At 44.2% G+C, this 14,825-nt stretch overlaps 1 protein-coding gene across 2 annotated transcripts in view; it reads right to left on the bottom strand.

Moving 5' to 3' along the window:
- Window positions 1–14,825, bottom strand: part of UBE2G2 (ubiquitin conjugating enzyme E2 G2) — a 33,741-nt gene that overhangs the window by 13,306 nt on the left and 5,610 nt on the right. For both annotated transcript variants that reach the window (XM_065541288.2, XM_005548528.5), the window contains exons 2-3: window positions 3,737–3,772; window positions 3,597–3,642 (exon numbers count right to left, since the gene is read on the bottom strand). Coding sequence is in view for 1 of the 2 variants with exons in the window: in XM_005548528.5 (XP_005548585.1) it covers window positions 3,597–3,642; window positions 3,737–3,772 (82 nt within the window). In the remaining variant the exon portion in view is untranslated. The remainder of the gene's footprint in view (window positions 1–3,596; window positions 3,643–3,736; window positions 3,773–14,825) is intronic.

Genomic DNA, 14,825 nt, shown 5'->3' with positions numbered 1-14,825 from the left:
CTGGACATAAAGGGAGGCTGCTGTGCCCCCGACACTTGCCCCCAGTGTGAGAAGGGCTCCGGGTAGAAGTGGCAGCCTGGGAACCCTCAAGCTGGCTGCCATGAGCCAGTTGGAGAACCTGGGAGCATCCATCCACCAGCTGGGCCCCAAACACACCATTCAGTAAAGGAAGGTCCTTATTGCACCACAGCCTCTAGAACCACTGGTCTGGGGAGGTGACAGCAGTCAGGCACGAACCATCAGGAAGGTCACTATGCCAGCTGATCTGGGAATGCTGGGGCAGGACACAGCAGACAGCAACGGCCAAGGGACTCCACGGCTTGTCCGGCCACTGGGGTTGAACAGCTGTCTAGGGCTCCTTCCATCCTACAGAAGTGCATCAGTGAAAGAGGGCACCCACCCTCTCTGCAGCTGCACCCCCGTCACCATGGCTTAGTGGCAATGGGGTCACAGGCCACGGACCCTAGAGCTGGGCAAGACCTGTAACCATCTATCTAGAAGATGCTGATGAACCTCTCTGTTTTGATCCAAATAAGTGAAAGAGAGGCAAAATGACTGGGCCAAGAGCAGCAGGCCATGCTAGCAACCACAGCCATGGTGGCCACATCCCCTGGTGTGCCGCTGTCCCAGCCACACTTGATTTGACTGCAGGCTCAGACCCCACCATGAGCTCAGCAGGGTCAGCAGAGTTATTTCCGGTGTTTAAAGACGCAGCCTGAGGACTCTCATTATTTAGTCCTCTCATTCACTAATCTGTTCTATTCTCTATCCTAATCCCTCAACCCTGATCTTCCAAGGTAAAGATTTCAGTGCATCTTTGACATGTCTGTATCCTCAGACAAGGGCCCTAATATATAACAGGCACTTAGTATATGTTGCTTAGATACCTAAAATGACATTTTCTTCACTGGCCCTTAAGGCAAGCACAACAGCAAAAACCAACAGCCACGAGACTTCCGTGAGGCAACCCCGGGTTTCAGAAATACTAGGGTAGAAAGGCAGCCCTGGAAGCCATCAAAGAATAAAGAGAAAAAGAAGAAACCTATCACCAAGGAGTAAAGACTCAGCCAGATGTCTGCCAAAACAGCAGGGTGAGACAAACCGATGGGAGGACAGTTAATTCCCTAATAGGCGTTTTAAGTGCACTTGTAAACGGCCTCTTGTTTGTGAAGGGTCTGGAACAGGACCAAAACCCACAAACTCACCAGGATCTTCAAGCAGGGGAATTCCACACTAATGCAAAAAGCCTTGTTCAAACACAAAAGTGCTCTACCTAAAAATAGTTCTAATTACTTTTTAAGACAGGTTTTCAAAATATTGGTTTAATTTTATACTGTTTATTTAAAATTGGTAATAGTTACCCTAATAGATTTTTAACAATGAACATTTTTTTAAAACCACACTGGAAGGCTCAACTGTTCCTTTAATGAGCTTCCAAATAGGCGTACTGAGGAGCCAACATCCCCCAAATACTGCAGACCCGACAGGCGTCTTCAACCTCTACACAAAGACAGGCCTCCCGCTACTCTGTGCCCCTGCAGCAGGCATGCTGCCCCACTGGCCTGAGTGCAGATGCGCCTGCGTTAACACATGAAACAAGCAGGTTACACATCAGTTCATGTATATGACCTCCTGCTTCTACAGAAATAAAGAGCTGCCCCGAAACAAGTATACAGCCCCACAGCTCACTAATGAGGACAGTGCAGACTGGGGGACTCGCCATTCATCTCATAACTGCCTTGGGGGCCACATTACACACAAACACAGATTCCAGAAACCTTCAGACACAGAAAAAACACATGCCCATAGGCCCAAGCAATTAGGATGTTACAAATGATCAGGAAATGGCAGGCCTGCCGTACCATCTGAATAATGTTTGATGATTTTTTTAAAACATTTTGTTTATCTAAAAAACTAATTTTCATATCAATTTAACCTCCACAGACAATACTTAGCTGTGATTTGTTTCTCAGACTAACCTATAGAGCATTAAGAATTAATGTGATCTGCCGGGCGCGGTGGCTCACGCCTGTAATCCCAGCACTTTGGGAGGCCGAGGCGGGCGGATCACAAGGTCAGGAGATCGAGACCACGGTGAAACCCCGTCTCTACTAAAAATACAAAAAATTAGCCGGGCGCGGTTGTGGGCGCCTGTAGTCCCAGCTACTGGGGAGGCTGAGGCAGGAGAATGGCGTGAACCCGGGAGGCGGAGCTTGCAGTGAGCCGAGATCGCGCCACTGCACTCCAGCCTGGGCGACAGAGCGAGACTCCGTCTCAAAAAAAAAAAAAAAAAAAAAAAGAATTAATGTGATGCAAGCAACTGGCAAATTCCAAAAGCATAAGGAAGTTTAAGGTCACATCAAGCCAGAGCTCACACTTGTTTCACAGCCCTCACTTTCTGGTCCTTGCCCTCTAGAGCACTTCTCAATGCAACAAAATCTAACCCGAGGCCTTTCTGCAAATTAAAAGACCTCACTAATGAGAAAACAAAGACTGGGCTTGGTGCTGTGGCTCAAACCTGTTATCCCAGCACTCTGGGAGGCCAAGGCAGGGGGATCACCTGAGGTCAGGAGTTCGAGATCAGCTTGGCCAATATGGGGAATCCCTGTCTCTACTAAAAATACAAAAATTAGCCAGCCATGGTGGTGGATACCTGTAATCCCAGCTACTAGGGAGGCTGAGGCAGGATAATCGTTTTAACCCAGGGGGCAGAGGTTGCAGTGAGCTGAGGTCACGTCACTGCACTCCAGCCTGGGCACCAAGAGTGAAATTCCATCTCAAAAAAAAAAAAAAAAAGAAAAAGAAAAGAAAGAAAACAGAGACTGATTACAAATTTCAGCTTCCTAAATTTTACTTAACCTCACTTTGCTGAAAATATACTAAGAATGGCCAAAAATTGCACATCTAAGGTAGAAAGAAGAAAAAGCAAAGTGAGTCAGGGCCATAGAACACTCTAAAATCAGGGGTTCATGTGTTTCTCTTTCCAAGCAACGTCACCCTAAGTTAAATGCCATGAATCCCAGAACCATGCTGCTCACTTACTTGGGTCAGACAGAATACAAAGCCAACAAACCCAGACGAGGCAACAGAAAAAAGGAGAAGCAGCACAGGAAGATACAAACTGGGAGGAAAGGAGAAGAAAAAGAAGTCCTGGCCCAAAGGCAGGGCAGGCAAGGCTGCACTAACATGCCTGTTGTGATCAGACACACCTTCGAGGACCCTTTTCTCGTCAAAATTTCAGACCTGTAGGGACTACTTCTGGAAGCCAAAGCCACCTACACCACTTGAGGTTAATTTAACCACGATCATACAACATTCCAAAATTACCACCTTAAAATTCTCAAATATATAATACATATATTACATGCTTATAACTAAACCTTTGATTGGCTCTAAGGAAACACTCATTTCTTTTGGATCAACGCTCAGGTTCTTCTCTCCTTTCAGACCAGCAGCCTAGAGAAGAGCTGGGCATTACTGGAGAACTCAGTCTTTTTTCCAGGTGACGCTTTTGGGCACAGTCACACTGCTGATGTGATTCTTACATCTGACTTCCAGCAAAGACCTAAAAACTAGTACACATAAGATTAACTTACATGATCAATGCCTCCCATTCAAAAAAATTCTCTTCATTCATGGGGCCTGTAGGGTGAGAAAAAATTTCACAACATTTTAACTTTGAAGGAACTTTGGCAATTAAAAGTAAATTATAAGGAAGTTAACTTTGGTACCTTACCTGCTACAATTCCTTCTGGAGGATTCAGTGTTAATTCTATAAAATTAATAAGTAAAACCATTACCAAACAGAATAAATGTTACATTGTCATTTTAACAAAACACCTTTACAAAATATATAAGCCTATAAACCACAGAATATGCATATTAACAAGTGAAAATTCTGTTTGCCCAAAGTGAATACCTAGTACAATAACGGTTCTGATAAAGACCAAACAGTTTTTTTTGTTTGTTTTTTTTTTTGAGACAAAGTCTCACTTACTCTGTCGCCCAGGCTGAAGTGCAGTGGCGTGATCTCGGCTCACTGCAAGCTCCGCCTCCTGGGTTCACACCATTCTCCTGCCTCAGCCTCCTGAGTAGCTGGGACTACAGGCACCCGCCACCACACCCAGTTAATTTTTTGTATTTTTAGTAGAGACAGGGTTTCACCATGTTAGCCAGGATGGTCTAGATCTCCGGACTCGGTCTCCCAAAGTGCTGGGATTACAGGCGTGAGCCAGCGCACCAGCCCAAACAGTTCTTTATACCAACAAAATACAGACTTTCATTTTTCTTTTTATTTTTACTAATGCAAAAGCAAACATAAGAGGTACAGTGTCTTTCCAAACTGTTTCCACTGGTTACTTTGTTGTTTAGTTTTGAGACAGGGACTCACTCTGGTTGCCCAGGCTGGAGTGCAGTGGGCAGAGTACCAGGGAAATTAATAAAACAGTAAGCAAACATACAGAAAAAAAAAAAAATCAATGAAACCAAAAAGTGGTTCTCTGAAGAGACAGAAAATTATAAATCCTTGCCAAATAAATATTAGGTATAAGGACTGAAAAAGAAATAAAACTCATTATTCACAGATGCTATGTCCATATACACAGGAAAGCCCCAAAAAGTCTAAAGACAATTAGTAAAAGTGAGTTTGGCACAGTTGCTGAATATGAGGTATATATATGTGTGTGTGTGTGTGTGTGTGTGTGTATATATGTCTAAAAGCTATATAAAAATGCAAACAAGAATAGCCAAGACACGCCGGGCGCGGTGGCTCACGCCTGTAATCCCAGCACTTTGGGAGGCCGAGATGGGCGGATCATGAGGTCAGGAGATGGAGACCATCCTGGCTAACACAGTGAAACCCCGTCTCTACTAAAAAAATACAAAAAACTAGCCGGGCGAGGTGGCGGGCGCCTGTAGTCCCAGCTACTCGGGAGGCTGAGGCAGGAGAATGGCGTGAACCCGGGAGGCGGAGCCTGCAGTGAGCTGAGATCCGGCCACTGCACTCCAGCCTGGGCCACAGAGCCAGACTCCGTCTCAAAAAAAAAAAAAAAAAAGAATAGCCAAGACACTATCTTTAAAAAGAAGAAACAGAAAGCTTCGTCTATGAGTTACCAAGCCTTCCTTACAGAGCTAAGGAAATTCAGGCAATGCAGCACTGGCTCGAAGTTAAATTGAACCATGGGGCAGAAGAGAGAGCCCAGAAGCATACCTGTGCCAAACCAGACCCTGACTCGAGGGAACACAGAGCTACGGCCCAGAGGCAAAGGGCAGTCTTTTCCATGAATGATGCTCATCTCTAAGACAAAAAAAAATCAAACTTTCCCCATCTCACACCACATATAAAAATCAAAATAGGTAAGAAGAAAAAAGGAGGCAGAGTTGAACAGAGCCACTGCCAGAGTCAACATGGATAGTGCTGTGGTCCAAACGCTTTTGTCCCCCCAAAATTCCTATGCTGAATCCTAATGTATGTGGTATTGGGAGGTGGGGCCTTTGGGAGGAGATTAGGTCAGGAGGGCAGAACTCTCATGAATGGAGTTAGTGCCTTTATAAGAAGAAATAAGAGAGATTTGCCTCTTGGCCATGTAAGGGCACAAGGATAAGACAGTCATCTGCAAACCAGGAAGAGAGCCCTTACCAGACTTGCCAGCCTCCAGAATTGGGAGCAATAAATGTTTGTCATTTAAGCTCCCGGGTCTTTGGTTTTTTTTTACAGCAGCCTGAACTGACTAAAACAGATGACAAATAAGCATATGAGAAAATGCTCAACATTGTGAATCATAAGAGTAATGCAAATTAAAACCACAATAAGATACAGCTCAATAGCTTCAGCATTATCCATACCTTTATTCACAACAGAATGACCAAAATTAAAGACTTTAACTGCTGGCAAGTTTAGCAAGTAGATCTCTCGTGCATCACTGATGGGAATGCAAAATGGTCTGGTTACCCTTTGGGAAAGAAGTTTGACCATTTCTACTAAAATTAACTATATATTGACCCTAAGACCCAGCAATTCTACTGGGTCTTATGTTGCCATAGACTTGTGTGTGAATGTTCGTAATAGCCCCAAACTGGGAACAACCCAAAAGTCCATTGATATGGTTTGGCTTTGTGTCCCCACCCAAATCTCATCTTGAATTGTAATCTCAAGGTGCTGAGAGAGAAACCTGGTGGGAGTTGACTGGATCATGGGGGCAATTTCCTCCATGCTGTTCTCATGATATCTAGTGGTTTTATAAGTGTTCGAAAGTACCTCCTTCACTCTTCTCTCTCTCTTGCCACCTTGTGAAGAAGGTGCTTGCTTCCCCTTCGGCTTCTGTCATGACTCTTAAGTTTCCTGAGAACTCCCTAGCCACGTGGAACTGCGAGTCAATTAAACCTCTTTCCTTTATAAATTACCCAGTCTCAGGGAAGTTCTTACAGCAGTGTGAAAACAGACGAATACAGTAAAATGGTACCAGGGTGCTGCTATAAAGACAACCTGAAAATGTGGAAACAACTTCGGAACTGGGTAGCAGGCAGAGGCTGGAACAGTTTGGAGGGCTTAGAAGAAGGAAGATGTGGGAAAGTCTGGAACTTCCTAGAGACTTGCTGAATGCTTTTGACCAAAATGCTAATAGTGACATGGACAACAAAGCCCAGGCTGAGGTGGTCTGAAAAAGAGATGAGGAACTTCTTGGGAACTGGAGCAAAAGTCACTCTTCCTATGTTTTAACAAAGAGAATGGTGAGATTTTGCCCCTGCCCTGGAGATCTGTGGAACTCTGAACTTGAGATGATCTGAAATTGGAACTTGTGTTTAAAAGGAAAGCAGGGCCGGGCGCGGTGGCTCAAGCCTGTAATCCCAGCACTTTGGGAGGCCAAGACGGGCGGATCCGAGGTCAGGAGATCGAGACCATCCTGGCTAACATGGTGAAACCCCGTCTCTACTAAAAATACAAAAAATTAGCCAGGCGTGGTGGCGGCGCCTGTAGTCCCAGCTACTCGGGAGGCTGAGGCAGGAGAATGGCATGAACCCGGGAGGCGGAGCTTGCAGTGAGCTGAGATCCGGCCACTGCACTCCAGCCTGGGCGACACAGCGAGACTCCGTCTCAAAAAAAAAATAAAAATAAAAAATAAAATAAAAAATAAAAGGAAAGCAGGGAGTAAAAGTTTGAAAACTTTGCAGCATGACGATGCAATAAAAAAGAAACACCCAATTTCTGGAGAGAAATTCAAGGCAGCTGCAGAAATGCACATAAGAAGGAGCCAAATATTAATCGCCAAGACAATTGGGAAAATGTCTCCAGAGCATGTCAGAGATCTTGGCAGCAGCCCCTCCCATCACATGCAGGGAGGCCTAGGAGGGAAAAATGATTTTGTGGGCCAGGCCCAGCCCCGCCACTACTCTGTGCAGCCTTGGTACTTGGTGCCCTGTGTCTCAGCTTTTCCAGCTCCAGCCATGGCTAAAAGGGGCCAAGGTACAGCTCAGGCTATTGCTTCATAGGGTGCAAACCCCAAGCCTTGGCAGCGTCCACGTGGTGTTGGGCCTGTGGGTGCAAAGAATTCAATAACTGACATTTGAGAACCTTCACCTACATTTCAGAGGATGTATGGAAACGCCTGGATGTCCAGAACAGAAATCTGCTGCAGCGGCAGGGCCCTCATGGAGAACCTCTGCTAGGGCATTGAGGAAGGGAAATGTGGGGTTGGAACTCCCAGAGTCCCCACTGGAGGACAATCATCCTCCAGACCCCAGAACAGCAGATCCACCAAGAGCTTTGCACTGTGCACCTGGAAAAGCCGAAGACACTCAATGCCCACCATCAAAGTAGCCGAAGGGGGTGGGTGCGGGAGGGCTGTCCCCTACAAAGCCACAGGGGCGGAGCTGCCCAAGGTCACGAAAGCCACTCCTTGCATCAGTGTGCCCTGGATGTGAGACATGGGGTCACAAAGGAGATCATTTTGAGCTTTAAGATTTAATGACTGCCCAACTGGATTTCGGACTTGCATGGGGGTCTGCAGTCCTTTGTTTTGGCCAATTTCTTCCATTGGAAATGGGAGTATTTATCCAATGCCTGTATTTCCATTGTATCTTGAAAGTAACTAACTTGCTTTTGATTTTACAGGCTGCTAGATGGAAAGGACTTACCTTGTTGCAGATGAGACTTTGGACTTGGACTTCTGAGTTAATGATGAAATGAGTTAAGACTTGAAGGCCTTGTTGGGAAGGCAAGATTTGTTTTGAAATGGAATGGAATGGTTTTGAAACGAACATGAGATTTGGGAGGGATCGGGGGAGAAATGATATGGTTTGGCTTTGTGTCCCTACCCAAATCTCACCTTGAATTATAATCCCCAAAGTGTTGAGGGAGGAACCTAGTAGGAGGTGACTGGACCATGGGGGCAGTTTCCCTCATGCTGTTCTCATGATAGCGAGTTCTCAGGAGAACTGATGGTTCTGTAAGTGTGTGGAAAGTTCTTCCTTGGTTTGCTCTTCTCTTCTCCTGCTCTTCTCTCTCCTATCCCCTTGAGAAGAGGTCTGTTTCCCCTTCTGCCATAATTATAAATTTCCTGAGGCCCCCCAGTTATGCAGAACTGTGAGTCAACTAAACCTCTTTCCTTTATAATTACCCAGTCTCAGGTAGTATCTTTATAGCAGTATAAGAATGGGCTAATATATCCATCAACCGTATAATGAACCCACATCCTGCCATGAACAGGGCCTACACAAGGAAAAATTATTTCACTCAAAATGCCACTAACATCTGCTGAGAAGCCCTGATCCAGGGAACAGAGGTCCTGAAGAGACCCAAGCGCCGTCACAAGGGTATGCCGACACCCAGCAGTGAGAGGAGACAGAGTGGTAAGGAGGGGCCAGCAAGGCAAGTCAAAGGCAAGTGCTGGCCCCAAGGGCCAAGTGCATTAAACATTTTAGGGGCGGGTGGGAATTGAATGTGAATGAGGTCAAGTACCAAGCAGACTAAGACCTTGGATTTCACAAGACACACCCTGATGGTCTCCCTTTGTGCCTCTTCGTGTGGAATAGATCAGGAGAAATAACCACAGAACCCAATTTGCCAGGCTTCCTACACCAAGTCATCTAAAATCTAGTCCCATTCTTGTGTCTCAAGCCAAACCGCCTAATTATAAGAAAAAAATAACAGATTAAGGCAGACAGACTGTAAACTGCTAAGCAGGTGGGGTGCGGGAGAAACACAATGTCAGTGGGCAACTAAGTAGAGGCCTGGCAGCAGAATACACAAAAGTTTTACAAATCACTTTCGTGGAACTATGAAGAAGAGCTCGTACCAAAGACAGCTGGCTTTATTCTTCATCTGGAGTTCCCCTTTGGCACTCCCCTGTGTGACACCCTCCCTTAGGGAGGGGAAAGCGTGGTCTAAAAACTGCAGCTCCAGACCTGCTCCTGGCGATGCAGGCTCTGCACAGAGACCTGCCCAGGTGTGCGCTGACCTTCCCGCCAGCTTTGTTATTCAACAGTGGCCTCTACTGGTCAATAAAGAATTGCAGCAATAAAGAATTGCAGAGTTCAGAGGCTGGAGGGAATGGTTCTGGACACTTGATTTTTTCCGTTTTGTTTTTTTTTGCTTCCAAAGCATATACACGCATACACAAAATAATATACAGCTTTGTGTTAACTGATAAGAAACAAGTTCAAAAAAAGATATGAATCTTAGTATCAGGGCAATTTTCGGAGGCCATTCCTTGCCACTTAAAATAGTGGCTTAACAAATAGCCACCACACAGTGAAATATAAATTTAACCTTTGACCCAGCAATTTCATTTCTAGGAATCCATCCCACAGATAACATTGGTGAAGATAAAAGATGTATACACAGGCCATTCATTTCAGGACTATTTGTAAAAACAAAAAGAAATTAAAAAGGACTCGAGTGTCTATCAACAGAGGACCAGTCAAATTATGATACATATACCAGTGGAATACTTTGCAGGTATAAATACCTCTACATGCAAATACAGAACAAACTCCAGGACATATTACATAAAAAAAACAAGGTGGACAAAAGTGTGTGACTAGGGCCTTTAATGAGGTAATTAAAATTAATGTGGTCATTAGGGTGAACCTTAATCCAATCTGACTAATGTCCTTATAAGAAGAGATGAGGACACAGGCATACAGAACAGGGCCTCAGAAGAAACCAGCCCTGCCCTATTCCTTATCTTGGACTTCCAGCCTCCAGGACTATGAGGAAATACATTTCTGTTGTTTAAGCCATGCCCACTTTGTGGTAGAGCAGCCCTAGCAAGCATAGTGCTGAAACAACTGCACTGCCATTTACAAATAATTTACAAATAAACTTTGGCCTTTATCTCACACCATATGGAAAACTTTATTATATGGATCCCAGACCTAAATATAAGAGCTGAAACTATAAAACATCTAGAAAAAATCATACGTGAAAATCCTACTGCCACTTGATGTTTAGCAGCTATTTCTTAAATATAACACAATAGCAAGAAATATTTTAAAAGTCAATAACTGAATTTCATTGAAATAATAAAAACCCTCTTTTTTTTTTTGAGACGGAGTCTCGCTCTGTCACCCAAGCTGGAGTGCAGTGGCGTGATCTCGGTTCACTGCAAGCTCCGTCTCCTGGGTTCACGTCTTTCTCCTGCCTCAGCCTCCTGAGTAGCTGGGACTACAGGTGCCTCCCACCACGCTAGGCTAATTTTTTGTATTTTTAGTAGAGACGGGGGTTTCACTGTGTCAGCCACGATGGTCTTGAACTCCTGACCTCGTGATCCGCCCACCTCAGCCTCCCAAAGTGCTGGGATTACAGGCGTGAGCTACTGCGCCCAGCCAAAGAACTCATAAAACTTAAGAAAATCAATACAATTTTAAAAGGAGCAAAGACTCAAGTCGCTTCATCAAAAAAGACACATGGATGACAAACACATGAAATGATGCTCAACATCATGAGTCTTATGGAAATGCAAATCAAAACCTCAGTAAGGGCTAGGGGCGGTGGTTCACAGTGGTTCACGCCCGTAACCCCAGCACTGGGAGGCCAAGGCGAACTCCTGAGGTCAGGAGTTAGAGATCAGCCTAGCCAACACAGTGAAACCCTGTTTCTACTAAAAACACAAAAATTAGCCAGGTGTGGTGGCACGCACCTGTAGCCCCAGCTACTTGGGAGGCTGAGGCAGGAGAATTACTTGAAGCCAGGAGGCAGATGTTGTAGTGAGCCGAGATCATGCCACTGCACTCCAGCCTGGATGACACAGCGAGACAGTCTCAAAAAAAAAATAAAATAAAATAAAACCCCAGTAAGACTGCTATACACCCAATAGAATGGCTAAAATTTTTAAAACTGGATGAGCACAGTGGCTCACAGTTGTAATCCCAGCACTTTGGGAGGTCAAGACGGGCAGATTGCTTGGGCCCACAAGTTCAAGACAAGCCTGGGCAACATGGTGAAACCCTATCTCTACCAAAAATACAAAAATTAGCTAAGCGAGGTGGCATGTAACTGTAATCCCAGCTTCTTGGGAGGCTGAGGTGGCAGGATTGCTTGAGCCTGGGAGGCAAAGGCTGCAGTGAGCCATGACTGCACCACTGTACTCTAGCCTGAGTGACAGAGAACCTGTCTCAAAAACAAAACAAAAAAAAACACAACACATCTGGTCACGCCAAGTGTCAGCGAGGAGGTGGGGCAACGGGATCGCTTAATACAGATGCTAGTGAAATGTGAATCGGAGGAAAACAGTTTGGCCATTTCTTTAAAAATTAAACATACACTTATCATTATAACTCTGGTTATTTACACAGGTGAAATAAAAGCATATATCCACAGAAAGACATGTACACAAATGTTCATAGCAGGTTTATTTCTAATAGCCTAGACCTGGAAACAATCCAAATGTCCAACAGGTAAATATATAAACAAACTGTAGTCTATCCATGCAATGGACTACTACTCTGCAATAAAAAAGAACAAAATACTGACACAGGCAACAACACAGATGAATCTCAATATAATAATGCTGAATGAAATAAGTCTGATAAAAAGAAAGTACAAAACAACCTACATGGTAAGTGAAAGTAGATGGGTCACCACCCAAGAACTGGGGCAGAAGGGAGGAAGGGAGAGATGAATTAAAAAGGGGGCAGGAGGAAACTTTTGGGGATAATAGACACATTCATCACCTTGACTGTGGTGATGGTTTCATGGGAATACACACATATCACAACTCACCAAATTGTATGCTTCAATATGTCAGTTTACTATACGTCAATAGTACCTCAAAGCTTTTTTTTTAAAGGTGGCTGGGGAAAAAATGACAGCATAAAGGCTAAAAAGATGAAGCACAAACAGGGATAAAATAATTATAGCATATATAACCAACACAAGATTAGGGGTACAAAAAGGGATGGGACTATATAAACAACTCCTACAAGTCAATAAGAAAAAGACAATTCATCTAAAATTGGTTTAAAAAACAATGAACAGACATTTCACAAAGGAAAAAACATGAATGGCCTATCTACACGAAAGGATGCTCAACTTCATTCAGAATCACAGATGTACAAATTAAAACCTCATGATACCACATCATACTCATCAGATCGCTAAAAACGAAATACAGTACACCATCAAGGTGTTAGCAACCATGATCAGTGCTGGGAATGATCAGCTGCTGCTGAAAGCAATACATACTGGACAACCACACTGAAAACCAGTTTGGCATTACCAAGGAAAGCTGATTATGAGTGTTCTGTGACCCTGTGTTACGACCCAAATGTGTTCACCAATACACATATTCAAAAACATTCACAGCAGCATTATTTGTAAAAATTAAAAATTGGAAATAACTCAAATGTCCAACGACTGAATGGATGAGTTGTGGCTTATTCACAAAATGAAATACTACTCAACAGTGAACATAAACTAAGGCCACAGTTATGCACGACTTAATGCTGTTTCAGTAGAGGATAGGCTGCATATACGAAGAGGGTCCCCTAAGATTCTAATGGAGCTGAGAGATTCTGATCACTAATGATGTGTGTTACATTTTGCCTGCAGTATTCAGTACAGTCACAGGCTGCACAGGTTTGTAGCCTAGGAGCAACAGGCTCTACCATATAGCCTAGGTGTGTAGTAGGCAGTACCATCTGGGTTTGTGTAAGTACACTCTAGGATGTTTATACAATGATGAAATCATCTAACAACACGTTTCTCACTACCCTGGCATTAAGTGACACGATCGTAAATGCTTCAACATACATGAATTTCAAAAACAAGGCTGAGCAAAAGATTTGATTCACAGAACACATATTGCATAATTCCATTTCTACTAAGTCCAAAAACAGGTAAAAGTAAACAATATGTTAAGTGTTATATATAAAGAAAATAAAGACTTATACAAAATTCAGAAAGGCAGTTAAGTTTTGGTGGTGGTAGGAAGGAGCACAAAGACTTCCAAGTTGCTGCCACTGTTCCATTGAAACTGGTGCCATGGACACAGACATTCATTTTATCATTTAATCTGAACATACACCTTTTCTATACTTCTACATATACAATATTCTTCACAACAAAAGTTTTAAAACTGGGCAAGACCCTGTCTCTACAAAAATAAAGTTTTTAAAAACTAAAAAGGGGACATCATGGGGAAACACGACAGTAATAGGAAGAGACAGACTGGGTCTGGTGGTTCAGGGAGGGCTCCTCCCTGTAGCAGGGAGGGCACAAGTGATGAAACCAGCCAGGGAAGGAAAGTGTCACTGCACCCAGCCCAGGAGAGGAGCACATCAAGCCCGGAGAGTTAGGGGACAGCAATTAGGCCAGGAGGGCTGGAGGAGAGGGAGCCAAAGGAGAGCACAGGGCACTGGGAGGACTCTGGTTCTACTGCGACAAGGGTCCTGAGCACGGCAGCGTGATCACTCTCTGCCACACTGAGGGCAGAAGAAAATGTGTCAAGAGCAGGAGGTAGAGGACCCAGCTGGATTCTAGGAAAGAATCTAGGCTAGAGGTGAGAGGCGCTTGGACCAGCAGGGAGCAGTGAGCGAAGGTTGAGATGAAGTCTGAAGGAAGGATACCAGATTACACATGGCTATAAAAGAAAGTGAGGTGTTAAGGAAATTCTAAGGATTTTAGCCCAACAACTGGAAGAACAAGGCTGCTGTAAGTGCAGGGGGGAAGGCTGTATGAACAATGACAGTGGAAAATGCAGGAACTCAGTGGAAAACGCAGGAACTCAGTTTTAGAGCTCAGTTTCATACACGTAAGTTTTGGGTTCTAATCCTATCTAATAGAAATTAAATCTTATCTAATAGGAATTAGATACTGTACTGGGTTAGTGTCCCCTGAAAATTCAGGTATACCCAGGCTCTGTGACTGTAACCTTATTTGGACCAGATTGGGTCTTTAAAGATGTAATTGAGTTAAAATGAGGTCATGTCAATTAGGTGGGCCCTAAACCGAATTATTGGTGTTCTTGTAAGAGAGAATACGGGCACCAGTGCACACAGGGAGAAGATGGCCATGTGAAGATGGAGGCAGAGGATGGAATTACACTACCTCAAGCAAGAGAACACCAATAAACGCCAAGGAAGACCACCAACCACCATTAGCTGGAAGAGGCAAGTAAGGGTTCTCCCCTCGAGCCCTCAAGAGGAAGAATGACCCCATCAACACCTTTCAGATGTCTGGCCTCCAGAACTATGAAAGAATAAATTTCTGTTGTGCTAAGCTCTCTATGGGTAGCACTTTGTATGGCAGCCCACTTCTACCTAGGTCTATCTCTGACACTCCTAGGAAAGGCTGGATGATGAATAAAAACAGGACATCAAGACAAGAC

The sequence above is a fragment of the Macaca fascicularis genome, chromosome 3 (genome assembly GCF_037993035.2).
Source record: "Macaca fascicularis isolate 582-1 chromosome 3, T2T-MFA8v1.1".
In the NCBI taxonomy this organism is placed as follows: Eukaryota; Metazoa; Chordata; class Mammalia; order Primates; family Cercopithecidae; genus Macaca; species Macaca fascicularis.
This window is presented reverse-complemented; position numbering and strand designations above follow the sequence as displayed.